The 27014-nt window shown below is 42.3% G+C and overlaps 1 protein-coding gene across 3 annotated transcripts in view; it reads right to left on the bottom strand.

Moving 5' to 3' along the window:
- RHOT2 (ras homolog family member T2) overlaps positions 1 to 27014 on the bottom strand; it is a 78039-nt gene that overhangs the window by 20286 nt on the left and 30739 nt on the right. For 2 of the 3 annotated variants that reach the window (XM_033963034.1, XM_033963032.1), the window contains exons 11-14: positions 16965 to 17085; positions 5065 to 5173; positions 2365 to 2510; positions 2158 to 2258 (exon numbers count right to left, since the gene is read on the bottom strand). In XM_033963034.1, the coding sequence (XP_033818925.1) occupies positions 2158 to 2258; positions 2365 to 2510; positions 5065 to 5173; positions 16965 to 17085 (477 nt within the window). The remainder of the gene's footprint in view (positions 1 to 2157; positions 2259 to 2364; positions 2511 to 5064; positions 5174 to 16964; positions 17086 to 27014) is intronic. The other variant, XM_033963033.1, reaches the window with a different exon arrangement.

Raw genomic sequence — 27014 nt, 5'->3', positions numbered from 1 at the left:
AGGCCCCTACAGCATGCAGCTCCTGCTTTAAAGTACTCTACCACTCTTGGAATGCCTACACACAATGTACTTATAAGTACATACCATCTCTCCTCAAAGCAAGACTAGGTCTCTTGTGCAAAATATCATGCAGCCCACGTTTATTTATTTCAGTATTTATATACCACTTATAATCTAAGTGGTTTACATACAGATACTCAAGCATTTGCTCTGTCCTGGTAGGCTCATACTCTATCTAATGTACCTAGGGCAATGGGGGATTAAGTGACTTGCCCAGGATCACAAGGAGCAGTGTGGAATTTGAACCCCCAACCTCAGTGTGCTGAGGCTATAGCTCTAACCACTGCACCATACACTCCCCTATTTAGCTCCACATAACACTGCTATTCTGGTAGAAAAAGCCCTGAATTAATAAGTGGCTGCCCCAGCAGCTCTGCACCTGAAATCTGGGTACAATGTTTCTTAGCAGCAGAAATACAAAGCCAAATTAAAAGATTTTAGATACTGTTCTATGCTGACTGATCAGATATCATTTATTTATTTAAAAATTTATATATCGCATAAAAACTATGCAGTTTACAAAATTATATGCATACATATTTAAGAAATGCTAAAGTTGTATTCTCAATGGTCGCCGAGTTCCAACATGGCTATCATTCACCACTTTTGGTAGTAAGACAACAACAGGCAAGGAGATAATGAATAGTTGAATGAGACTAGTTTACCAGAAAAGATGCCCAAATTGACGTCTTCCATCCTTGGCATCACAGATATTTCATACAAAGCCCTCTTTCTGCCACCTGAGGAACTGCAGCCATCTGTTTGGCAGCTATGTTGATGCCTTTGGCTTCTTCTCCTGTTCTGCTGTGTCTGAACACTCTGATACAGTTCTCATGATGACCCAGGGTTCAGTGTGACGTGGTAAAATAGATGACGGCGAGTTCTTTCTCAGAAATGAGCAAACTTTCCAGCTTAGGAGAAATATTTAATTGCATTTCCCATAAGGCATCTGCACAATGCTGAAGCAGGACAACATGGACATCCACTGCACCCCAACCAGGGTTGAAGACTCCAAAGTGCACGTGTAGGATTTGCCTTTTCTCTCACCTGAATGAACTGTGCAAGCAAGTGCCTTGATACCTCCGTGCTTAAAAATGATATTCCCCAGATGCTGTTGTATGCAGTGCTGCTCGGGCTAGGGTCGAGATTGCTTGATATTGTCAGTTTTCTGTCTAATTTCCACCTGAAGCTGTTACGGCACACATTAAGTGGCATAGAATTGTAAGCTGCCTTGATCTTCATTGCAACTAAGGTGGTATAGCAAACTTGATTGATTAACGATGGGCGGGATATAAGTGTGTCTGCCACTTATGCGCATAACTTATAATTTACAGAATTCTATAATTTGCACATGTTCCTGCCTCATTTATGCAACTGCAGTTAATTATTTTATTTACAAAATCTTGATATACAGTGAATCACATAAAAATGCAGTGAAATGATTAATAATATTTAAATGAAAAGAAAAAACCCAAGAGAAGGCGGGGACAGGATGTTAACTGTGGGTACATAAATGTCAGATGATGTATAATGGATTCTATAACAAAATTTAGGCACCCAGATTCCGTTACAGAATAGGTTCTAACTGCATGGCATTGGGGCGCCTAAAATAAGGGCCCCCACTTATAGAATTGCCCCCATAGAGCTTTGTATACTGCTATACCTTTACATCAATCATTTTCTCTGGTCCCATTCTTTTTACTTACAACAAGAACATTTTCTTGCCACACCTTCCCTGATGTCATTCACGCTGACACTACCTGTCAGTCTGCTTTCTCATGTTTAGTTCCCTCCCTATGGAACACGTTCTCATTTTCATGACCATAATGGTTCTATCGGAAATTTACATTGGGTTTCAAATCTTTCCTTCTTTCCTGTGGCATTTCTGGATCATAGTTGATCCTATGCAGCAATGATTAAGGATATAATCATTTGAAGGCTTCATTATCAGCAGGGACTGGTTGGTATGGAATATACTGGCAGCTATATATTTTCTCACCTTCTGTCCTTTATTTCTAAGCTACCCTCCTTCCTTACCTTTACTATTACTGTATGAAGGGCCAAACTATGCATATGAAAGGGTGAGCTGGAACCTACCTGTGATGGCCTGGGTCTGAGAATCCTGATCAGTGAGTATGGGGTAGCCAAGGTACCCCAGGTACTCCAGGCAATGATGGACATCCAAATATGCCACTAGCCTGAGAAGGGGAAAAGATGACAAAGAATTACAGAGCACAGAAAGGGGATTGACTAGTACACGTCTGAACAATTGTAAGGGGACAGAGTGTGAGTGAGAGAGCTTACGTCCACTGGCAGAGGTATCCATGCAGGGAGAGCAGGCCATTATCAGAGGTGCATACTGTGCGGTACAGCTCCGGGCCCCAAGGGGTGTAGGGAAACACACTGAAGAGACTTTGAAGCTCAGAGGGAGAGAGTGCACCATCTCTGTCCTATTCACATAAAAACATGGAGATAGTGATTGCGGGCACAGAGAGAGAGAGGGAAAGAAGACATAAAAACAGCAGGTGATTGTGCCATGGATGCAATGGGCAAAAAGAGACAGAGGATATGGAAACCACGAAAAGGAAATAGATGGAGAAAGAGACAGCTGGCTGTTTGAGTACGGGATATAGAGGGAAAGAAATGAGGAACAGAAAAGTAATGACTACAGCATGGATTGGAAGGGGGAGTGGTGAGAGTGAAAGCTTATTCAGGTGACTGGAATATTAACTAATGTTTAATTTCTTTATGATCCCAGTGAGAATTAGAGTTGGTAAGCAGGCACTGGGATCTGTGCCTTGACACAATAGACAGAAACACACGTCATGCAGGGAGGATTTGGCAATCATTCTGAACTTTATTATTGCAGCATTAGAAAAATCAACCAGCCCAACATATTTACTCATGAATAAAGGTGGACAGAATTTATAAAATGAATGTAATTAGAATTCAATATTTAAATATGAAGGAGGAGCTCATACCTCCTCCCATCCCTGACAAGGCCTGGCACAGTTACTACTACTACATTTTATCATTTATATAGTGTTTAAAGGCATAAGCAGTGCTGTACATATTGACATTTAATAGATGGTTCCTTCTCAAAAAAGCTTACAATCTAACTTGGACAGACAGACATGACATATAAGGTCAAGGCTGCAGAACCCAAGGTGAGAGGAGTTAGGAGTTGAAAGCAGTCTCAAAGAGTTGGGTTTTTAACTGGGCCTTGAACACTGCCAGAGATGGAGCCCCCCTAGGGATTCGGGTAGCTTGTTCCAAGCATACAGTGCAATAAGGTAGAAGGGATGGAGTCTGGAGTTGTCAGAGGAAGAGAAGGGCACAGACAGGAGGGACTTACCAGCTCAGCGGAGTTCATAGGGGGAACATAGGGAGAGATAAGTGAAGAGAGATAGTGATAATAATAATAATAATAATAATTTTATTCTTATATACCGCCATACCCAGCGAATTCTAGGCGGTTTACATCAGTTAGATTAGGATCCGCGTTGACAGCAGATTTACAGCAATTTATCAGCTATATAACAAATTTAACCGAACTTGATAGTGGAGGAAGGGAGATTGGGGGAGGTCGGGAAAGGAGAAGCTATCGTGGAGGAGGGTAAGAGCAAGGGGCGAATTAGGGGGGCGAAGAGTAATGAAGATTGGGGGTTCCTTAGGGGTCATGTTCATTAAAAAGGTAAGTTTAAGTGATTTTCTGAAGCCGAGGTAAGTGGGGGCCTCGAGAATCATTTGGGCAAGCCATGAGTTCAGCTTGGCTGCTTAGAAGGCGAAGGTTTTGTCTAGGAATCTTTTGAGGTGACAAAGTTTTAGCGAGGGTAAGGCAAACAGCTGAATTCTACGGGATTTCTTGTTTGTGTAGTACCGGTTAAAATGAGGATTGATGTAACTTGGAGAAGAACCATTTACCGATTTGTAGCAGAAGCAAGCGAATTTAAAAATAACTCTAGATTCGAATGGCAGCCAGTGAAGTTGGTGGTAAAAGGGGGTGACGTGTTCCCATTTCTTTAGGCCGAAGATGAGACGCACGGTGGTATTTTGGATTATTTTTAGTCTCCTGGTAGTTTTCTTCGTGGCGTTAAGGTAAATGATGTTGCAGTAGTCAAGAATGCTGAGGATGGAAGATTGTACAAGCAGGCTGAAGGAAGTGTCGTCGAAGTATTTTTTTATGGTGTGTAGCTTCCAGAGTACGGAGAAGCTTTTCCTGACCGTGAGGTCAGTGTGGTTTTCTAAGGATAAGTTTTTGTCGAGTGTGAATCCCAGAATTTTTAGGGTGGGTTCGAGGGGGTAAGTTGTTCCTTTCAGTTGAATAGTAGTGTCCTTGATTTTGTCATTGGGGGTGGCTAAGAAGAATTTAGATTTGTCGGGATTGAGTTTCAGTCTGAAGGATAGCATCCAGAGTTCAATTTGGTTGAGAATGTTTGTAATGTAGTCTGAGTGAGTGCATTTATAGGTTAGTAAGAGGCGTTTGAATTGTATTCAGAAGTGGATGGGAAGCCAATGAACTGACTTTGAGAGATGTAATGTGAGTATAGTGGCTCTCATGAAGTATGAGTTGTGCAGTCGAATTCTGGACAAATTGGAGGGGAGAGTAATGTCTAAGATGAAGGCCTGAGAGTAGCAAGTTGCAGTAGTCTAAGCATGAAGTGATGAGAGCATGGATACGGGATTTGGTAGTGTGTTCAGAGGGAAAGGGTCAGATTTTGGTAATATTATAGAAGAAGAAGTGGCAGTGATGTATTGTATCTGGGCAGCGAAGGAGAGAGAAGAGTCAAAGATGACCCAGAGATTGTGAGCAGATAAGACAGGGAGGATGAGTGTTATCAACAGAGACAGAGAACGGGGGAAGCGGGGAAGTGGGTTTAGGCTGGAAGATGAGGAGCTCTGTTTTAGCCATATTCAGTTTTAGATAGTGGTGAGGCATCCAGGCAGCAATGTCATCCTGTGTGGGCTGCATTTTTATTTCAGGAAAGATGTGTTACTACTCACCAGGTCATGTTTCTCAAAGATTCTCTGCAAAAACTGATATCCATAGTGATTGAGCTCTGTAGAACAGTTGTGACGCACACGGAGCCTACAGTGGACAGGAGAGGGAAAACTGAGGAAATAAAGGAGTTACACTGGTACTCAGCAATAATTTTATTCCTAAGTCCCACAGAGCAGTTATCAGTTGTATAGCTCTCAGTATGGCAATAAGGTCAGGGCCAGTTTTATAGAAGGCAGTAAAAACTCAGGCCCCAGAGAAGCTAAATGCTCTCATTGAGGCAGAGCTTCTGGACACCTGGTGCCAGCTGGGATCTCTCTTCAGCTCTGGCATATCTAACCCTGGGTGTGGGTGAGGTCAGAAGACCTGCAAATGAGGTCACGCAGGAAATGCTTACCTTGAAACTAATGTTATATAGCAAGAACATGTCATGAAGGTCCTAGCCCTCTAAATGTCATAGTAATGAACATAGTAAGAACTGACTCCATAGTAGAGGTCACAGCAGGAACCCAATTTGATTTATAGAACTAGGAGGACATCAAAGATGATAAAAGGGTGCAAAATGGCTCCTTATGAATAAGGGCTAAATAGGTAAAGGACTCCAAGTGAAAAACAAAAGACTTGAGAGGAATCTAATAAAGGGATGTAAAAACATGAGTGCCACGGAATAGGTTAATAGTGAACAGTTAAGTTCCCTGTCAAATAGTATATAAATATTGCTTTACTGGAACAGACCAAAGATACATTAAGCCCGGTATCCTATTTCCAACAGTGGCCAATCCACTGTCACAAGTACCATGCAGGATCCCAAAGTGGTAAAATAAATGTAATGCAGCTTATCACAGGAATTTCTACAAGTCCAGCTTAATAATGGTTTATGGATTTTTCTTCCAAAATCTTATCCAAACCTTTTAATAAAATCCTGCTATGCTAATGGCACTTACCACATTCTCTGGCAATGAATTCCATAGCTTAATTACATGTTGAGTGAATAATTTCTCTCTCTTTATTTGTTCTAAATGTACTAATTAATGAGGAGACATGCCAGAAAATTAATCGATGGTAAATGTGATAAACCTGGTGGTCAATACAGGCCGAACAAATTTCGGCTTTGATTTTGGTTACAGTGCTAAAATTGGGCCCAAATCCTTTTTCTGCCGTTTTGGTGTCAGTCAAAAGGCTACGGCTGAAATTGTGTATTTTTGGTGGAAGCCGAACTTTTGTGCTTTGTCCTGTTTATCTCCTTCCCTCCCCCACCCCTCTGTACAGAAGTTGCCTTTCCCCCTTCCCTACCTCTAGGTGGCCCTCCCATCCCTTGGGCCTCTTACAATTCCTGGCTGCCATTATCTATAGTGGAATTTTCAGGAGACTGCCGCAAGAGGTCACAGTAGCTATTTTGAAAGTAGAGCTAACATGACAAGAGTGACCGGGATCATTCGTGCCCTGACTACATTGTAAGGTACCCTGGGGGGTGGGGGAAGTACTGTTTGTAGTGCTCTGTGTGTGTGTGTGTCTGAGGAGATATGATATCAGCTGTCACTTCAAATGTGGGACAAACTTAGCCATTGTAAAAGCACTGTGGCTTTTAGTTTCAAACTTTTCATTAGCTAAGGTCCATGTGTGCAGACGCTATTTTGCTTGGAGGTAAAATATTAGCTTTCATTATTTAATTATAAATATTATTATAATTATAAATATAATTATAAACAAAGTGGAGTTTATACATTACAAAATAATTTGAAAAATGTATTTCTCTTGATTGTAATTTTTCAGACTATATACTCCTCACATTCAGTAACATCAATGTGTTTTTTTTCCCTTTAAGATTGTGCATCAGGCTGGTAATGTCCACTGTATATACCTGTGTCTGGACTCCTTTACCCTATTTAAGTAAGGATGTATATCATGCTTGTCTTTAATCAGTTTTATAATTAAATATATAAAACTAGTCTTATAGCCCGTGTGTCTGTCTTTATTTCTTTCTCTCTCTCTCTCCTTAGACGCTTTCTTTCTTTCTGTCTTTCTTTTTCCTCAGCTGTCCACCCATTCTCCCTTCCTTTTATCTTCCCTGTGTCCACCACCACCCCTTCACTGCTCCCCTTATCCAGCAGCAGCCCTTTTCCCTTTTTTTAATCTCCCCCCTGTCCAGCAGCACCTCTTTCCTGTCCAGCAGTAGGTCTCCCTTCCTTTTTCTCCCCCATCCCTCCCCTGTCCATCAGCACCTCTTTCCTGCTCCCCCGTCCAGCAGTAGGCCTCCCTTCCTTTTTCTCCTCCCCATCTCTTCCCCTGTCCAGCAGCACCCCTTACCTCGTGTCTGCCCTCCGTCGACAGCCGCCTCAAGCCGCCGCGGCCGACAGCCTCTGCGCTGCCTGAAGCCGACAAAACCCTAAGCCGCGCATGCGCACTCCTACCTGCGGGGACCTACAGCACACGGAAAACGGGAGCACACAGGTAAGAGTGAGCATGCGGGGCTTAGGGTTTTATTATATTAGATACTTAACATCTCAATGGTAATTTGTTGCTTGTGCATAGTTTGGGTAAACATAGGGTTACCAGACATCTGGATTTACCTGGACATGTCTCTTTTTTAGAGGACTGTCCGGCTTTCACCCTTGACTGGGTTTTCATTTGCCTCCGCTAAAATGTAATCTTTGGGCTGGTCAGCAGCAGCAGAGAGGTGTGAGCCTGCTGCCACCGGCCTGCCTTGGAAGCTGCCTCTCTGGAAGAGTCCCACCTATGCGGGAACAGGAAGTCGCTTTCGAGAGAGAGATTCAGGGGCAGTCTGACAGCAGCAAGCTCACTTTGCTGCTCCTGCCGGCAGGCCCAAAGATTACATTTCAGTGAGAGGTAACACCCCACAAACCATCTTTTCCCTGTGGGGATTTCTCTGAAGCAGAGATGCCTTTGGTCTCTCTGTGATGAAGGCAACAGCAATGAAAGGTTATGACAATGTTTAGGCCAGGCCTGAATCAGCACACTTTCCTCCTTGCACGAGACAGAACCTAGGAGTACAATATTTGTGAGCTCAGTTTCTGGTTCAAAGGTTTTTAATATACATTACTACTAGTGTTGCTGCCACACCACAGCTGGGCCCAGTACTGGTCTGTGCTTGAAAACAAAAGTCTCATAGGGAACGGAAAGCTCTAGTGGTGATATAGAGGACAGAGGTGGTAGGAAGGCTCGAAGATTACATTTTGGGGAGGAGGTAGGTGGGGGAAAGGGGAGAAGGGGGTTGGAAGGAGGGAGAGAGAACAAGAAATAGAGATAAGCACCAACATGAGGGGGGTTGGAGGGAGAGAGAGAGAAGAACCTGCAAGGAAGGAGTTGCAGGGGGAGAGAGAAAAGCACTTGTGGGGGGAGGCAGAAGCACTCATGGAATGGGGGGAGGGATTGAAGGGAGGAAGAGAGAAGCACTAAAAGGACATAGAAGATGGGAAGAGGCACTAAGGAAATGGGTGAAAGGAGAGGGTGAGACTGGCGAAGGTGGAGGGCTAAGTGGAGCAGATAGGGGCAAGACTGATAGGAAGTGGGGCTAGGATGCAGCCAGGGAGGGGTCAGGATCATGTAACTTCCTTTTTAATTTCACAAATATGATAACCCTAGGTAAACATAAAAAGCTGGCAGTCTTTTTTTTTTTTTAACACATTCTCACAAAGTTCCTATATCAAAGGATATTTAACTACATCAGCACTGACTTGTTGAAAAGTCGTTAAAGTGGCTCTCCCAGTTGTCAGCAGCCTGTGCTTGCAATTCCTGGGACTGAAGAATAATACTCTCCTTTGGTTTTAGCAGGGGGCTGCCGAATGCAAGCTTTGATAATGTCCAATGGGTCTCACTGGTTCTCATTCATACAACCAAACTTTAGTTTTCGGTTTCAGTTTAGGCTGAAACCAGGAGATATGCTTTGGCTGTAGTTTCGGTTTTAGCCCAAACTGAAAAAAGTAGTTTTGGTTGGCCTCCAGTGGTCAAGACATCTTCCATGAAACAAACATTAACAAGATACACTCCATCCAATATTCAAAGTGATTTAGCTGGCTGCTCACCAGTTAAATCACTTGGTCAAGGCTAGCTGCTAATTTTCAGTGGGACTTAAGAAAGGCAGACAGTCTGCGATGATTCAGGGGTAGAACAGAGCAGACCAAATTAGTATATGGCGCAAAAAGAAATTTAATGTAACATGTGCCTGAAGTGGCCATGTATCGCCCGAGGGCTGCATCAGTGGCAAAAATGCAAATAAAATCATAATAACAAACTCAAACAAACATTCATAACAATAAAATCATATACTTAAATAATTAAAAACATTTGAATGATTTTATTTGCAGTTTTGCCCCTGACACAGCCTTCAGGCGAAATGTGGCCACATCAGTCACATATTACATATAAAATACTTGTATTAATTTTCAAGGTATTAAATACGGGAGAGCCTTTTTATTTTGTATGTATTCTAAGTCCATATATACCTTTAAAAACCCTCAGACCAGCAAATCCACATCGTCTTTCAATTCCAACATACCATGAGCACATTAGAACTGCTATTTTTTCTATAAACAGCTTCAGAATTCTTTACCTCTACCTCTTTGGCTATTGACTTCTATCAATAAGTTCAAAGCTGAATTGAAAACATTTCTTTTTTCAGATGCATATTAGACATGACGGTAGTTGACTATGATGGAGCTATGTACAATATAATATTTTCCTAATGTGTTTGCCTCCTTTTCTTTTTTAATTGTAGTTCTCCCCTTAACCTCACTTTCATGTTATCTGTATGATTTTATGTCACCTAGTTTTAAGCTTGTTATTAGATTTTGGTTTGTAAGTCACCCAGGAGGTTTGCCATAGGTACAGGATAATAAGATTTTAATAAACTTGGAAACATTACATTTCTTTTTGCTCCATATACTCATTTGGTCTGCTCTTGTTCTACTGCTAATTTTTCAGTGCCACTTAACTGGCTAAGTGCCAGTGAAATTCACAGTTAGCGCCTAACTCAAAGCTGGCTATGTTGGGGGTGGAGTCAGCACTTGACCACTTAAATACTGATATTCAGCCCTTAAGAAGCCAGGTTTGGTGCATAAATGGGACTTCATAAAAGTCTGTCCTATCTTTATGTGCTAACCCATGTCTGCTTAAGTGCTGAATATCAACTAAAGCAACTTTGTATTAGCTGGCTCAAAAATAACTGGAAAGCTGAAAGCCTGGACAGGGCCTGGCTTTGAATATCTGGGAATAACTTTGTAGCTGGGAGAATATCAAGCTCATTATGATATTACTCAGTCAGATGCCTTGATAGTGCATCTTGATCCTTCAGCCCTTTTACACATATGAGAAGCACGAAGGCAGCTATTCAGAAGGGCAACACAATGATGGAGAGATCCTGCCAACCTCTTCTGGGGAAATGTATTAATCCTCCTCAGCCTCAGCTACTATTAACAATGGATGTGTCCAAACAGGATAGGGGGTCACCTTCACACACAAAAGTTCTTGCACATTAGCAGCAAAACAACTTCATACCAATCAATTTTCCTTTGCCATCTATATCAGGAAATAATGTGCTAATCATATAACTGCTTTTATTTTAAATATGTGAGGACCTTAAATGTATAAAGTTATAACTATAAATCCACTATGGAAGTCATTCTTAATGGGATCACTTAAAAGTTAGGTGCTAGGATGATGTGCGCTAAGTACGGATTCTATAATGGTAATTGCATGCACAATTTCCGTTTTGAACTACTAGCAAACTGCAGTTATGCTCATAAATTTAGGTACAAGCACGTATGGCAACCAAATGGCTGCTTTAAGTGCTCACATCTAATTGATGACAGTTAGGCACACAAGTGCTTATATTATATAACTCATTTGTGCAATTGCTAGACACACCCTGGACCCACCCATGCCCCTTGCAGTTGCACACTATGGATTTTGTGTGCACTATTATTGCCCGATTAGGAATAGTTACATGCATAACTGTTAACTGTGTCCCAATAGTGCCAATTAACAGAAATTATAGCCTATTATTGATTAACCTCAATTATCACCTCATTATTAAATTAAGTTATGCCTATAACTGCCCTTAAACTAGAAACTTTACTAGTCACATTTCTCAAGTGGTCTCTACTTCTTTTTGCTACCCTGTTTCCCCAAAAATAAGCTCTAGCATAATTTTTAAAGATGCTCCTAATATAAGCCCTGTCCCAAAAATAAGCCCTAGTTAAGATCTGCATGGCACTAGTGCTGCTTGATTTGCTGAAAAAAAAAATCAGACTCGTCGTTTTAGCAACCCCCACCTCTGCTGTTTTAGGAGGCCTTGGAAGTATGGTATGTCGGTCTCAAGGTGGGAGGGTCGCTGGGGGGTGGGAGTTTGGGATAGAAAGATGCTGCACAAAGGGATGGGTGAGAGGGGAGGAAAGATGTTGCACATGAGGAGGGAGAAAGGAAAGAGCAAGAATTGGGGTGGAGGAGAGGAAGGGAGAGAATAAGCCCGAAAATAAGCCCTAATGCGTATTTTGGACCTAAAATTAATATATGACACTGTCTTATTTTCGGGGAAACACGGTACTTACATCATAGAAGATTTGAGTGCACTTCACAGAATCAGATTTTGGTCAACTACTTTATGCTTATGTATTGTCTCGTTTATTTATTTATATCCCGCTTTATACAAAGCAGGTCACAGCAGAACATATACAATTATAACATCTTTACATATAGTATGAACTAAACACAGACAATCAGAACATGCCATAAAAACTCAGTTCCCATACTTCATCCCGCAAAATAGAAACCTCTCCAATAATTTCTTAAAATTATATATATTATATATATATATATATATATATATATATATATATATATATATATATATATATATATATATAATGTGAGCAGGGAAATCTGTATATCTACTATAATAAAACGCTAAGCATGCATGCACACTTTTACCTGCGTGATCCATGATCTGTAGGTCCCTGGCTGGCAGGAGTGCACATGCACACTTAGCTGTGCCTGGCCTCCCTGCTCTCCACCTCGTGCAGTCCTCCATCCAGTAAATACAGCCCTACCAGCTGAAGTTTATTTTTAAGTTAAAAGCCGCTGCGGCGGCTCCTCTCACGAGCCGCACCTGTGTTGGAGAAGGCTTCCAACACAGGCGGCGATCGTGAGAGAAGCCGCCATATCGAGGCTCAAACTAATCCTGCAGGCTAGACCGCAGGAAGGGAAGGGTGGGGCGCAAGGGACTAAGGGAGCAGGTCAGACCGTGGGAAGGGAAAGAGAGGGGGGGTAAAGGAAAGTATGCATTATAGAACAGGCGCTCATCAAAATTCACTGCCAGAGAATGTGGTAAAAGCAGTTAGTATAATAGGGTTTAAAAAGTTTGGACAAGTTCCTAAAGGAAAAGATCATAAACCATTACAAAGGTGGATTTAGGAAAATTCACTGCTTATACCTGGGAGAAGTAGTATGAAAGAGCTGGAACACTCTCCAGTGCAACTTTACCAAGTGTAAGGATTAGGAGCTGAATTTGAAATTAAATCTGGTTCTCACTTTGTCATTAGATCATCATACTGATCCAACCACATGTTCTGTCAAGTGATTGCATTCACTAGTTCAGAAAAACACAAATAAGCCCTGTCAAATATGGCAAATGATGGCCAGTTTAAAACCAAAGAGTAAGGTGCAAGTCTTGGCTCCTCAAATCACCTAAAACTGGAAGTATGGCTGATAAAGACAATCGCACCTCCTGGAGCTAAGCATGCTGTTGCACTTAAGAGGACACACAACACTACACTCAATAAATATGCCAAAAATCCTATAATAGTAACAACAAAGAGGCACAACCAGTCACAACAGGGTTTGGATGGGGGACGCCCAGAATAAGCTACAGTCCTAGCCTGAAACAACTCCACTCAAGAAATAAAGGGCGCTCTCAGTGTGAACCATCAGCAATGGGAGCAAAAGCTCCGATACTTCACTTCTGGGTTGAGGCGAGAAGCCTCCACCACCACACCATCATTGAGCCCCCTATGTGTATATAATAATGAAAGACACCTGCAATAAGGCCCTAAATAAATAATACAATCCAAACAAACCCGTGAGCAAATTAAACTCAAACGGTGGAAATACAAACTGAGCGACCCCCACACAAACCCTGCCAGCCGAAACCCGCCAAGCTAACTATAAAGCAATATCAAAACATACTTAAACTCAATCAAAAAAATACTTATCTGAACCAAACTGCCACAAAGAAAAACGCCAGGAGCCGAAGTTCAACCAAGCTGGTTTCGGGGAGGAGCCCTTCTTCAGGAACCAAGCCCCCGACCACAAACCAAAAACAAAAAAATGAAAAAAAATGCCGAAAAGCGAAGCGGGACGGCTGGAGGGAGGGGTAACCGAGCGGGAGAGCACTCGCGCCTAAAAAGCGGACCAGGATATACGTCACACACAACCCAACCAATCATACAGGACGCACAACGCGTCCTAAATCACTCATACAGGGGCGGGAAAAAGAAGAAGCCCCAAAGCTACAGAAAGAGAACAATAAGACCCGTGCAGTACTAAAACCCAAACATGCTGGGAACCACCCAGCGCAGGAGACCTACACGATAGCACGGCACCCAGAAAGAATAGACAGGAACCCTATATAATGGTGTTCCATTCCACACTTTCATTAAGGCCGTGGGGAACAACAGCTTGAAGTTGGAAGATCCAATATTGTTCCCTAAGGTTTAAATGAAATTGTTTATCCCCCCTGAAATCCCAGGGAATTTGCTCCAGTACAAACCACGCCAGATCAGTAAACTGGTGACCAGCTTCCAGACAGTGAGGCACCAGAGGGGCGGCTAAAGATGCCGTTCTGATCCGACTCCTGTGTTCTTGAAGTCTTATCCTGATCTTTCTGCTTGTGCGCCCCACATAGTGTAGCGCGCAAGGACAGATGATAATATATACCACCCAAGCAGAATCACAGGACGTTTGGGATCTAAGATGGTAAGTGCGCTGCGTCCGAGGATGTTGCCATTGAGAAATAGATAAAGAAGACGCACACATATCACAATGGCCACATGGACCATGCCTCCCCCCGGTGACTGCTCGGCCTTTAGTAGATAACAATTCCTTCAAATTTTTAGGACGAGAGAAAGCAATGCAAGGAGCCTGGTTAAAGATGGCATGATGATCCAAAACATGCCAATGCTTTCTCACGATACCGGCTACCTGGTGGGCTTGGTCAGAAAATGAAATGACACACACCTGCTGTTCCATAGGCGGCCTGATAGCAGGAGCCCGCAGAAGCTCAGGATTGGCATAACGCGCTCTGCGATAGGCTCTCTTGATGGTCCAATCTGGATAACCGCGTGCCTTAAAGCGCTGCGATAACAACTTGGCCTGGGTTCTGAACTCCCCTAAGGAGGAGCAGATTCGGCGGATCCTGAGAAATTGCCCCACAGGCAATGATTGACGCAGCCTGGCAGGATGACAGCTGGTGTAGTGTAAATATGAGGTACGATCGGTAACTTTCCGAAAGACCGTTGTAACCAAATGCCCACCAGACTTGCTGACCATGGTGTCCAAATAGGTGACCCTGGCTCCATCCACCGTAGCGGTGAACTTCAAATGTCTATCCAGGGTATTCAGCCAGGTAAGGAATTCATCAAATCTGGCCTTGGTACCAGTCCAAACCAGGAACACATCATCGATGTACCGGAGCCATGTGCCAATATCCGACATCCACATAGATGGATATAACAGCTGTTCTTCGAAATTCGTAACATAGAGGTTGGCCACACTGGGGGCCATGGCCGTCCCCATGGCTACCCCGTGAGTCTGCAGATAAAACTCCCCTCTTACTTCGAAGAAATTCCGCTGTAAAACCAAGGTGGCTAGTTGCATCAAAAAAACCTTGGTTATACGATGATGGAAAAGCCCTTCAGATAACTGTTGTTCCACAATCTTCAAGGCCTCGGTCTGAGGGATATTGCAATATAGGGCTTCCAAATCCATAGTAACCAAAAGGTCAGTGTGTTGAACCTGGATGGACTCGATTTTATTCAAAAAATTGGTGGTATCAAGTACAAAGGAACGTGCCTGAGCAACCCTGGGTTTCAAAAAGTGATCGACCATTTTAGACAGGGGCTCAAGAATGGTCCCACGGAGGGAGACTATAGGTCTACCCGGAGGGTTGGAAAGTGTTTTATGAATTTTGGGTACCGTGTAAACAATTTCATTTAAACCTTAGGGAACAATATTGGATCTTCCAACTTCAAGCTGTTGTTCCCCACGGCCTTAATGAAAGTGTGGAATGGAACACCATTATATAGGGTTCCTGTCTATTCTTTCTGGGTGCCGTGCTATCGTGTAGGTCTCCTGCGCTGGGTGGTTCCCAGCATGTTTGGGTTTTAGTACTGCACGGGTCTTATTGTTCTCTTTCTGTAGCTTTGGGGCTTCTTCTTTTTCCCGCCCCTGTATGAGTGATTTAGGACGCGTTGTGCGTCCTGTATGATTGGTTGGGTTGTGTGTGACGTATATCCTGGTCCGCTTTTTAGGCGCGAGTGCTCTCCCGCTCGGTTACCCCTCCCTCCAGCCGTCCCGCTTCGCTTTTCGGCATTTTTTTCATTTTTTTGTTTTTGGTTTGTGGTCGGGGGCTTGGTTCCTGAAGAAGGGCTCCTCCCCGAAACCAGCTTGGTTGAACTTCGGCTCCTGGCGTTTTTCTTTGTGGCAGTTTGGTTCAGATAAGTATTTTTTTGATTGAGTTTAAGTATGTTTTGATATTGCTTTATAGTTAGCTTGGCGGGTTTCGGCTGGCAGGGTTTGTGTGGGGGTCGCTCAGTTTGTATTTCCACCGTTTGAGTTTAATTTGCTCACGGGTTTGTTTGGATTGTATTATTTATTTAGGGCCTTATTGCAGGTATCTTTCATTATTATATACACATAGGGGGCTCAATGATGGTGTGGTGGTGGAGGCTTCTCGCCTCAACCCAGAAGTGAAGTATCGGAGCTTTTGCTCCCATTGCTGATGGTTCACACTGAGAGCGCCCTTTATTTCTTGAGTGGAGTTGTTTCAGGCTAGGACTGTAGCTTATTCTGGGCGTCCCCCATCCAAACCCTGTTGTGACTGGTTGTGCCTCTTTGTTGTTGCACTTAAGAGGACAGCAAGATGCCAGTGAAACAGCAGCACTAAAATGAGCTCTACAAAGCTGTATCACGCTCTGGTTATGCCATTATTTGTCATAAATATGTTGGACAAAATTTTAAAAAATGAATACTCTGCACTCACAGCTGTGCAGCCAGACAGGAAGGAGTGAGGAAGGAGACCTCTATAAGGAGGGTGCCAATATTTAGGCTCCAAGATTGCATGCAAATGACCAGAATACTGGTATATAAGCTCATAGATGTGCATGAAGAATAAACAGAACGATGAATGATAAGCTCTGTTAGCATGTGACACTTCAAATGAAAACTGAAATCATGCATATGTCCATAAATCTGGCAGGGATTTCAATTTTAGATTTAGGGCTCCTTTTACGAAGCCGCGTTAGCGGTTTAACGCGCGCTAAATTGCCGGCCGCGCTAGACGCTAACGCCAGAATTCAGCTGGCGTTAGTTCTAGCCACATAGAGTGGGTTCATCGCGCGCTAAAAAGCTGCGTGCGCTAAAACCGCTAACGCGGCTTCGTAAAAGGAGCCCTTAATTACTCATTTTTTCCAAATCTGAGTTCAACATGAGTTATAGTCAGGAACTCAAGATATTTCTCTGCCCAAATGGGCTCATAGTTTAAGCTGTACCAGGAGCCTAGAATCAGAAAGTATATCTAAGGAGAAGCAAAATTCACAAGTTGCTTTTCTGACCACTAGCCATATTTGGAAATGTGCAAAAAGAGGTCCTTTGTCTTCTTCCTACATATACTTACGGTGGATAGAGGTAATCGTCTGTCAGTTCCAAAAGGTCATTGTACCCAAAGCGTCGCAGGATAGTCCAGGTTGTCTCATGCCGCCCCCGCTGAATAAAGAGTGTGTTCAGGAACAGGAAGCCTGCAACCAAGGGAAAGAGCATTTATACTGTGATTGCTACCAGAACATAAGCATATAACAGTCCAGCCAGATCCCTAGAGCTGCACAATGTTCCACAGACACAACTTTAAACTGGTCTATGGATGCAGATGCTGTGAGCACTTGAACAGAACTTTGGCACAATACTTGCAGTCATAGGCAGCGGAACGCTTTTTTGTTTGGGGAAGTCAAAAAATTCCACCCTAGACCCCGCTCCAGACCCGCCCAAGCTCCACCCCAGACCTTCCCAAGCTCCGCCTCATCCCCTGCCCAAGTTCAATCCCAGATCTTACCCCCATAATAATAGTATTAATTGTAAATGCCATGTCTTCCATTCATTTTGCAGTTGGTAATGGAACCTGTAAGGTTTAGCTCCCAAAATGTAAGGTTTTGGAGGGATAATGTTGAAACAGCCTTACAATCTGTCAGGTCCCATGTTTGATACCCTCGTTGAAGATCCAGTAGGCAGTAAAATTACTGACAAAGACAGCTAAGAGTGCTTGCATAAAGAATATATATATTGTGCAGAAATAAGCTTAATATTACAGAAAAGCAGAATTTATAAAGATACATCAAGCATTACAATTAATGAGAGAGAAAAGACAGTTTACCTGCCTTATAGAGTCCAGAGGAAAGAGAGCGAGGGGATGGGTGATGTTCCAGACAGAGAGAGAGAGAGAGGGGGGGGGGGGGGTGTTGCAAAGAGGAGGCTTTATAGGTGGAAACTATTGTATTTCCCAGTATCTTTCTGTTTATAATTTGTAAACTGTTTGAAACAATGGTTAGTTTAATTGATAAGGAAGATGTCATACTTGCAGTCATGGTAGACAGGATTAATCTATGGCTTCTTTGTCCCATTCAAGTAGCCTATCTTCTTGATAAATAATCCAGTCTGGCTGGATGCTTAATGTATGTGAATTCTGTGCAGGAGCATTTCCAGAGTCAGATTGATATAATGTCCCATAGGCCTTTGCTGACATTGGTTAGGCCAACCAAAAATGCTGACTGCTAGCAATGCTAGGCTAACAGAACCCACACAGGATGGGTTCATACTGGACTTAGTGCTTACAAATGGGGAAAGTGTTTCTGATGTTACAGTGGGTGATCATTTGGCATCCAGTGGCATGAAATGATTTAATATTAAGACAGGTATAGAGAGGGCTCATTCAAAAGTAAAGATTCTAGACTTTAAAAAAAACTAACTTTGTTTGGATGGGGGATTACGACAAGGAATTGTTGTCTGGATGGGAACGTCTGGAAGGAGTAGAAATGCAGTGGGCAAAACCGTGTCATTGATTACAAACCCTAAATGCTATCTTGTTAACTGGATCTAAACTTTCTGATTAATTGTGTAAAAATTAAACATTAAACTAAGGGGAAATCTTGTTGGAGCATTTTTAAAGCCAACAACCACATAACAGAAATTACTTGTGCTATCTTTAACATTGTGCTCCCCTCCCAAACCCGATTGCTATTATTTTGGACTCTGCTAGGCACTTGTGACCTGGATTGGCCACAATCCTGTAGCTTGCCATTCTGCTTTTCCCCTTAAAGTGAAAAACAAGATCTCATCCTCTTGCCTCTTTCCACCCCTCATAGTATCTTAGCCCATCTGTGGAATCTTGCTTCTGCTCTGCCAGTCTTGTTTTCCAACATGTCCCTAAAACTAGGACATGTCAAAAATCTCCTTCCTGAAATGGGATAACTTGGAAGCTCTGGCTCAGTTTATTTAATCTTTACAGTTAAGTCTTTATGTTTAAGTGGACATACTACAAGTGCCATCTTTTCAAAAGGATTGGGGGGTTCTGAACTCGCACAAATTACCAAGTCGATATACAGGAAATTAAAGCATAGTGGTTCATCAACAAAGTTGGCCAGGCTGCCTTTAAATGAAGAGCACAGCTGGTGGTGCACACCCAGGGTTGACTGGATTAAAGAAATGCTACAGGTAGCACTGCAAGTCCCACTAGCCTCTCTTCCTCTCCAACACCAACTCATTGCCATAGTTTACCATCCTACTCCCAACAAATCTATACCACAGTCTCTTTAAGCCTCCCAGTCTACCCTGGCCCATCTATACAACTCATATTTTCCCTCTCCCAACCAGTCCTTAATAGTCTCATGAGGTGAGGAGTGGCCTAGTGGTAGAGTTGCTGCCTCTGCACCTAGAGCAGTGTATCACAAACTGTGTGCCATGGTGAGATTCAGTGTGTGCTGTGAGATGCCGGGGAGGAGGAGAGGTACCAGCTGACTTTCTACAGGATGTGTGGGGGGATGTCAGATGCGTGTGAGGATGTCAGGGGTATGTGGAGGGGTGTTGGGGGATTGGTGGGTGGGATGGAGGGAGAGAGGAATCAGGGCTTGGGCTTGGTGAGAGGGAGGCTATTTTTTGTGGGGTGGGGTTGGGGGGATTGGTCGGTGGGAGGGAGAAAGGAATCGGGGATCTTCCTGCTGGATGTGGGGATGTCAGAGGGGCTGTGGAGGGGTGTCAGGCTCGGTAAAAGGAAGCTCACTTTGGAGGGGGGCTGTGGGGGATTGGGAGGTATGAGCAGGGCCAGTTTTAGACATGCTGGGGCCCAGGGAAGAAATTAAGGAGGTGGGCCCTCTTCTACCTGTCCTTTTACCAATTTCCTCAAACACCAGTACTACCATATTGATATAAAACAATTTTAAATGACTTCCTCATGCACAAAACACAGAAAAACCATCACTAAATACGGAACAATAGATCACAAATTAGAAATAGAAATATGAATACCAAAATAGAACTGGAAACCTCAAATGTTAAGCTCAGCAAGTACTTCATTTTGTACTAAACACAATCAGTGTCAATAGTTTGGATGCCTGATTCCAAAGCTCCTTGAAAACTGCATCGTCAGTCCACTCTGTGAGATGTTTCTTCAGGAATATTTTCACTTTTGTTGATCTTCCTTCAAACAAAAGATCAAAAATGACTGTTCTCTGTGTTACAAGATTTTCAAAGGTCACAGGTTCCATTTCATCTGTATGCATGAGACATTGTGGAATGTCTGACAACAGTGGATGCTGTTCTTTGTCATCAAAAAAGGCACGTGCTGCTAGGTGCTTGAACAGAAACCATAGATGTCTGGAAATGGCTGCGAGCACCTTGTTTGCAACAGTTTTAGTCATGTAGTTTCTTCAACTTCCTAACGCAAGAGTCTATGCGTTGTGTTGGTATCCTGGTTCGATTTCATACCACCATCACTGACTCACATGCCAACTTATAGCTTTCTGATAAAGGTTTTTTTTCTTCACAATGATGAAAATTGACCAACTGAAAAACATCCAGTCCATGCAGCAGTCTAGCAGTTGACAGCTGACAGACTGACTGCCCAAGGAGCCAGTTTTCAGGTGCAGATCATAATCTAGACAATGCCATAGAAACTAATTATGCACAATCACCTACATACATAAGAACATAACATAAGAACATAAGCATCGCCTCTGCCGAGTCAGACCATAGGTCCATCGTGCCCAGCAGTCCGCTCCTGCGGTGGCCCCCCAGGTCAATGACCTGTAAGTGATCCTTTAAGACAGTGTTTTTCAACCTTTTTACACCTATGGACCGGCAGAAATAAAATAATTATTCTGTGGACCGGCATTGGTCCGTGGACTGGCGGTTGAAGAAAACTGAGCTAAGTCTTGGGCCAGATCCCGCCCATCTCTACCCAATGTCCACCCCAGACCTCGCCCCCATAATAGTACTAATTGCACCTTACACATCCCGTGACTCATCTGGAAGCCTTCCCTCTGACGTTGCAACGTCAGAGAGAAGGCTTCCAGTTCAGGCGCAGGATGCCCATAGGAACCACTGCCTGTGGCTTTGTGCACTGAATCAATTAGGAAGAGGGAGCTGGCTCGAAGATAACGCTGCATCGATCGCACCTTGGACCAGCGGTTGAAGAACACAGTTTTGGGGCCTGATGCATGTGCTGGCCCTGTGGACCGGCAGGAAATTTCTGTGGACCGGCACTGGTCCATGGACCAATGGTTGAAGAACACTGCTTTAAGACATCTTATCCTGTATAGTATCCCTCTAATTATACCCTTCAATCCCCTTTTCCTTCAGGAATTCGTCCAATCCCTTTTTGAAACCCAAAATTGTACTCTGCTCTACCACTTCCTCTGGAAGCGCATTCCAGGCATCCACCACCCTTTGAGTGAAGAAGAACTTCCTAGCATTTGTTCTGAATCTCTCTCCCTTCAATTTTTTTGAGTGTCCTCTTGTTTTTGATGCCCCCGTCAGTCTGAAGAATCTGTTCCTCTCTACCTTCACTATCCCCTGCATGATCTTGTAAGTTTCTATCATGTCCCCTCTAAGTCTCCGCTTCTCCAGGAAAAAGAGCCCCAGCCCATCTGCATGCCAGTGTCAGAGATTGCTAGAAACCTCACTAAAGACAGAGATAAGCCATTTTGATAATCCGCTGCTAAAATGCCTGCAGGCTAAACCATTGGAAAACAGTTTACCAATGGTGTTAAAGTTTTGAGAATCTGGGCCTCAGTGTTGTATGCTTTAGTGAAGGGATCTTTAGATGGTTCATGCACTCCAATATTCAAGAAGGAGATTATGATGTCTTCTAGGGGAATGCACTGGAAGAAAGGAACTTGCAGGTACATTAATATGATCTGGCTGTACTGCAATGGTTTAAAAAAAATCCGAGTTTGAATATTGTTATTTTGGTGCTACTAATATGTGGCCACACCGCAGAAGTGATGTATCTAGGCCCCCTCAGAGGAAAAACAACTTTTGTGGATACATGGGTTCAATTCCATTGGTGGCTTCCTTTCTAGCCTACAACCAGCAAGGAGACCTGAGTTGTTATGGGACTTACCCTAAGAAGGGTAGAGGAGGAGGTTGCTTAGCTGATAGGGCAAAGGGTTGAGAACTAGGGAACCTAAGATTTGAATGAACCTCACTTATACACCACTGAAATACTTTCTATAAATAGTACTTCATCTCCCATTGCTTATGGTATCCACATACTAAAAGCTCTTTCGGATAGGGTCTTATCAAATCTTGAATACTTATCACCACTGTAGATATCTAGTGATGCTGTAACATCATATTAACAATAATTACTATTATCATGGAATATTTGTGGTCATGTTTGCCATTGAGAAAAAATTAGGACTGAATGATTACATTGGAACTTCAATGAGAAAACGGTAATTGAAGTTTGCAAGGAGATCATCAGTAAGGTGACCGAGAAGAAAAATGAGAACAGAACTGATCAAGAGTAAACCTGTTTGATTAACTGAAGAAAAAACAAGGCCTTATATGAACAATGCATTAAGGAAATTGAGAATAATGTTAGAGCCTGACTGAACCCAGGATCTTAGTTTTCTGACAAAACCAAATCTGCAATCAAAATAATCTGCTCGATTTCAGCAGAAACCGAAACCAAAAATGCCCCCCCCTCAATACCTGACCAAAAATGCCCCCTCCCAGCCCACCCTCCCCCTGTAGCACCCCCCTCACTCTCTACCCTCCCATCCCACTCAGTCACCTGTAGGCCCACCCCAGCCAGCATGAGGCCCAAAGAGGCCATTAAGGCTTCCTAAAGTAGGCCCTTGGATGGTCGAGTGGTATGGGGAAGGGAAGGAGAGTGATCATGGAGGTAGGAAGAGAGGATGTGTAAGGAGAAACAAAATCAAGATTTCAGTCCAGTTTCGGTGCCAAATCCAAAACTGAAATTTGGTTACCCTCAAGAATAGGCTGAAGGATTAATTTTTGCAACTTAGAAACAAGATTTAAAACTAGCTGCATGAAAGCAAATAGTCAACATATTTTGACTAATTGCCCAAACTGACTTTAAAACAACATCCTGTAAAACAATCCAACAATAGCAACAAATCCATCCCCCTTTTACAAAGCTGTGCGGCAATGGCACCAAAGCCCATTAATTCCCAATGGGTTTCAGTGTGATTACTGTGGGCTGCCATGGTAATCGGTTTAGTAAAAAAGGGCCTGAATGAACAAACAAACGAAGAACTATTCCCATCCCCTCTAAACTTTAATCGCCGCCTTTTCCCAAACATCCTTTGCCAATAGATTTTATAGTGGGATCATTAAATTCAAACTGACATTTAGAACAAAACACTCCCACTATTGCGGTAATCAAAAATAATATTGTGAAATTCATCAACAATGCGTTACCAGGAGATACAAAAATTAATAACTAGGAAAAAATCAACAAAGTATCAAGACCTTACAATAGAAATGGCAAGACTGGATCAAAATATAGCGAACAACAGAGACAAAGAACAAACAAGAATCAGAGGTGTCCACAAAATGTTTATGCTTGACTCTATTGGACTTAACATGTGTTTCAGGTAAAATAGCCTGCATCAGGAGCAGTGTAGATAAAATTCAATGATTTTTTAAAAAAATATTAAATATTAAAAAAAAAAAAAAAAATCAGACTTTTTACAATTTAAATTGGATTTTTTAAAAATAAAATGCTCTATTGAGGAAAAATCTATCTAAAGATAGCTTTCTATGTAAGATACATTAAAGGCCAAAAGTTATTCATCATGAAATAAGGATTAGTTTTTAATTATGTAGCATGAGGCTGTATATTCATGCAATGTTTACATTTTTTGATAAGTCTTGATGGGTGGAATAATGTCCACAATGATCCTGTTGTATGTGCTTGTATAACAATAGAAGGTACCTCACAAAATTCACATACACCAAAATATTTACAGGAAATACAGCAAAAGCTACAATAAAATGTGAACAAAAATTCAAATGTTTATTTAGTACGCAGTTTAGTCAACAAATAATACTGCAAATATATCCAAGATGAGAAGATATTCAGCATGAAAAGAATACCAAGCTAACAACACATGATTGCAGTGTTCATTTGCTGTATCTCCTAGCCAAAGTGTCCCAGATATAAAGACTAAAATGTCATTGAAATTGCTAAATACTTCCTTAACAATTATTTTGCAGTAGCATTTCTGAAAAGAATGGGTGGAATCAAGCTAGATGGAACTCTGTAGGGGACTGTTTTGAGCAGTATCAAGAACTGCCTTATTCTGATGACATCTGGTTGTTAATATTGAGATTATACCAGCAAGAATGAGTCTGTAGAAAACCATGATTTAATATCAAGCCTTTCTGCTTAGTGATTTAAATCAAATTCACCCTGATCAGGAGTCTTATTTCTGAGACAATTGCCACTTTCTCAATAGAGTTGGAGAGGTAAAGATTCTGAGCAACAAGAGAGCGCATCATGGAAGGACCATTGAGTTTCAGGATTGTCTCTTCATAGTCTGAAAATGCTAAGCCCCTCTACCAGTGAATGGAATAAGTACACACACTCTATCTCTCTCTTTTATCTGCCGGATAAGCCAGCAGCTAATTCTAGCAATACTACTTGTGTCAAATATGCGCCTTATGTGTGTCAGCATTCCAGGTCCCAAGCCATGTTGGGTTATCCCTTTTGTTATAAAACAGAGCTCTGTCTTGGGACCTCTTCTCTCTCTATACTTGTTCTTTTGGTTTTCTGATCTCATCCCATGGTTTACAGGACCATCTTTACTCTGATGACTTCCAGATCTATCTCGCCACATCCCAACTTTCACCAAGAATCCTGGCCCATGCCTCAGCCTGCTTGTTTGACATTGCTACCTGGATGTCCCACTGACATCTTAAACTAAACATAGCCAAGACTGAGCTTCTCAGTTTTCCATCTAAACCTACATCTTCTCTTTCCTTATTTTCTATTTCTGTGGATAAATTATCATTCTCTCTGCCTCCACAGTTTGTAACCTTGGGATCCTCTTTGAATCCTCTTTCTCTGCACACACAGTATTCAACAGGAAACTAAAACCTGTTATTTATTTATCTATAATATCACCATAGAAACATGAAGGCAGATAAAAGCCAAATGGTCAATCTCTTTCTCTTTCTGAGAAATCCCACCAAAATTCATCCCTTCCTTTCTGAGCAACTACCAAAGCCCTCATCCATGTTCTCATAACACTTAGGTTACTGCATCTTGCTCCTCACAGGTCTCCCACTAAACCAAGCTTTTGAAGCTGCTTTTAATTCTTAACCCCCTAGCCACCTATACAAAAACCATATTATTGTAATCATTCCCAAAATAAATGTACTCCCTAATCCATCATTTGTACTGTTTGAATAGACTACAAGCTCTGTTGAACTAGGAATGTCTCTTATATGTTTGTGTACAGTGCTGTGTACATCTTGTATAAGAACATAAGCAGTGCCTCTGCTGGGTCAGACCAGAGGTCCATCATGCCCAGCAGTCCGCTCACGCGGCAGCCTATCAGGTCCAGGACCTATATAGTGATCCTCTATCTATACCCTTCTATCCCCTTTCCCTTCAGGAAATTATCTAATCCCTTCTTGAACCCCAATACCGTACTCTGTCCTATCACACCCTCTGGAAGCGCATTCCAGGTATCCACCACCCTTTGGGTGAAGAAGAACTTCCTAGCATTGGTTCTGAATCTGTCCCCTTTTAATTTTTCCAAATGCCCTCTCGTTCTTGTAGTTTTCGAAAGTTTGAAGAATCTGTCCCTCTCTACGCTTTTCATGATCTTGTAAGTCTCTATCATGCCCCCTCTAAGTCTTCGCTTTTCCAGCATATGAAAGGTTTTCCATATCCTTTATCAATCGTGTCTGAACCCTCTCGAGTATCGCCATATCCTTCTTAAGGTACGGCAACCAGTATTGGATGCAGTACTCTAGATGCGGGCGCACCATCGCCCGATACAACGGCAGGATAACTTCTTTCGTTCTGGTTGTAATACCTTTCTTGATAATACCTAGCATTCTGTTCGCCTTCTGTGTACATTAAAAAGATAACTATTACCAGTGGTAGTAGCAGTAGGAGCCTTAACAGCATTATGCCTTGGTTGGACAAATCTTTACACAAGCTTGAAATTTCAGATATGACAACACTGGACTTTCAAAAACAGTTTTACTGAGTCCAAGATATATTTTACAATGATACCTGGACAATTCCTAAACTTCTGGGTGAAGATCAAATTCTCTTGTGATATCAGACAGCTCTTCATTTGTATTTTGTGCCATGTATAACAGTGCTTTTGAATACCCTAAGTATTCAGAGTGCCTAACCCAGCCAAGATCATCTGGCAGGCTACGTGAAACAATGATAACACCACTTATTATTAGAGAGCAGCAGGGGCTAAATTGAAGTGAAATAATAACATGTATATTTTTAGCTATGTTCTTTTTTTAAAGAAGAAAAAGCTAGCCACTACTTGTAGAAAATGTCAGTGGCAACTAAGTGGTTGCAGGCTTGATTTTATGAAAAGCTATGATATTCAAGGTTTCTATATTAAAATTTTGCTGCTCCCTTGTTGAGTTTCACCCAACCGATAACAAGTCACATATGAAGTCCAAACAGATGCCTATTTTATAAAGATATCCAAATAAAGATCCCAATAGCTCTGAGTTGTTTATATAATTAAAATTTTTATAGTTGAACCATCAGATAACAGGCACAGTTTTCAAATATAATTTCATATTGTACCAGCATAGTCCACAATCTTCATAGGGGAGCATATGGTGGCAGGAGGAAGAATATGCTTTATTTCTGCCTTGTTCAAGCGTCGGAGTGGCAACTTTTGTTGCTTTCTCCTTTAGCATTACACAAATTATTAGTATTGTGGTTTTTATTATTATTTTTTATCAAGAAAATCTATGGGGCTAGTTTTGGACGCAGTGTGGTGATTCTGGTGCGAGCTATTGGCATTGCTACTTATTTTTGATTCATTTAAGTATCCTGCATTTGAGATACATTTTGAGGCAGGAGGGATGATTGGGGGGGGGCAGCATGGGGGGTCCAGGACTGGGTGGGGGATATGGTGCAGGGGAATTTGGCCAAGTAGGA

Source organism: Geotrypetes seraphini, chromosome 11 (genome assembly GCF_902459505.1).
Source record: "Geotrypetes seraphini chromosome 11, aGeoSer1.1, whole genome shotgun sequence".
Lineage (NCBI taxonomy): Eukaryota > Metazoa > Chordata > Amphibia > Gymnophiona > Dermophiidae > Geotrypetes > Geotrypetes seraphini.
This window is presented reverse-complemented; position numbering and strand designations above follow the sequence as displayed.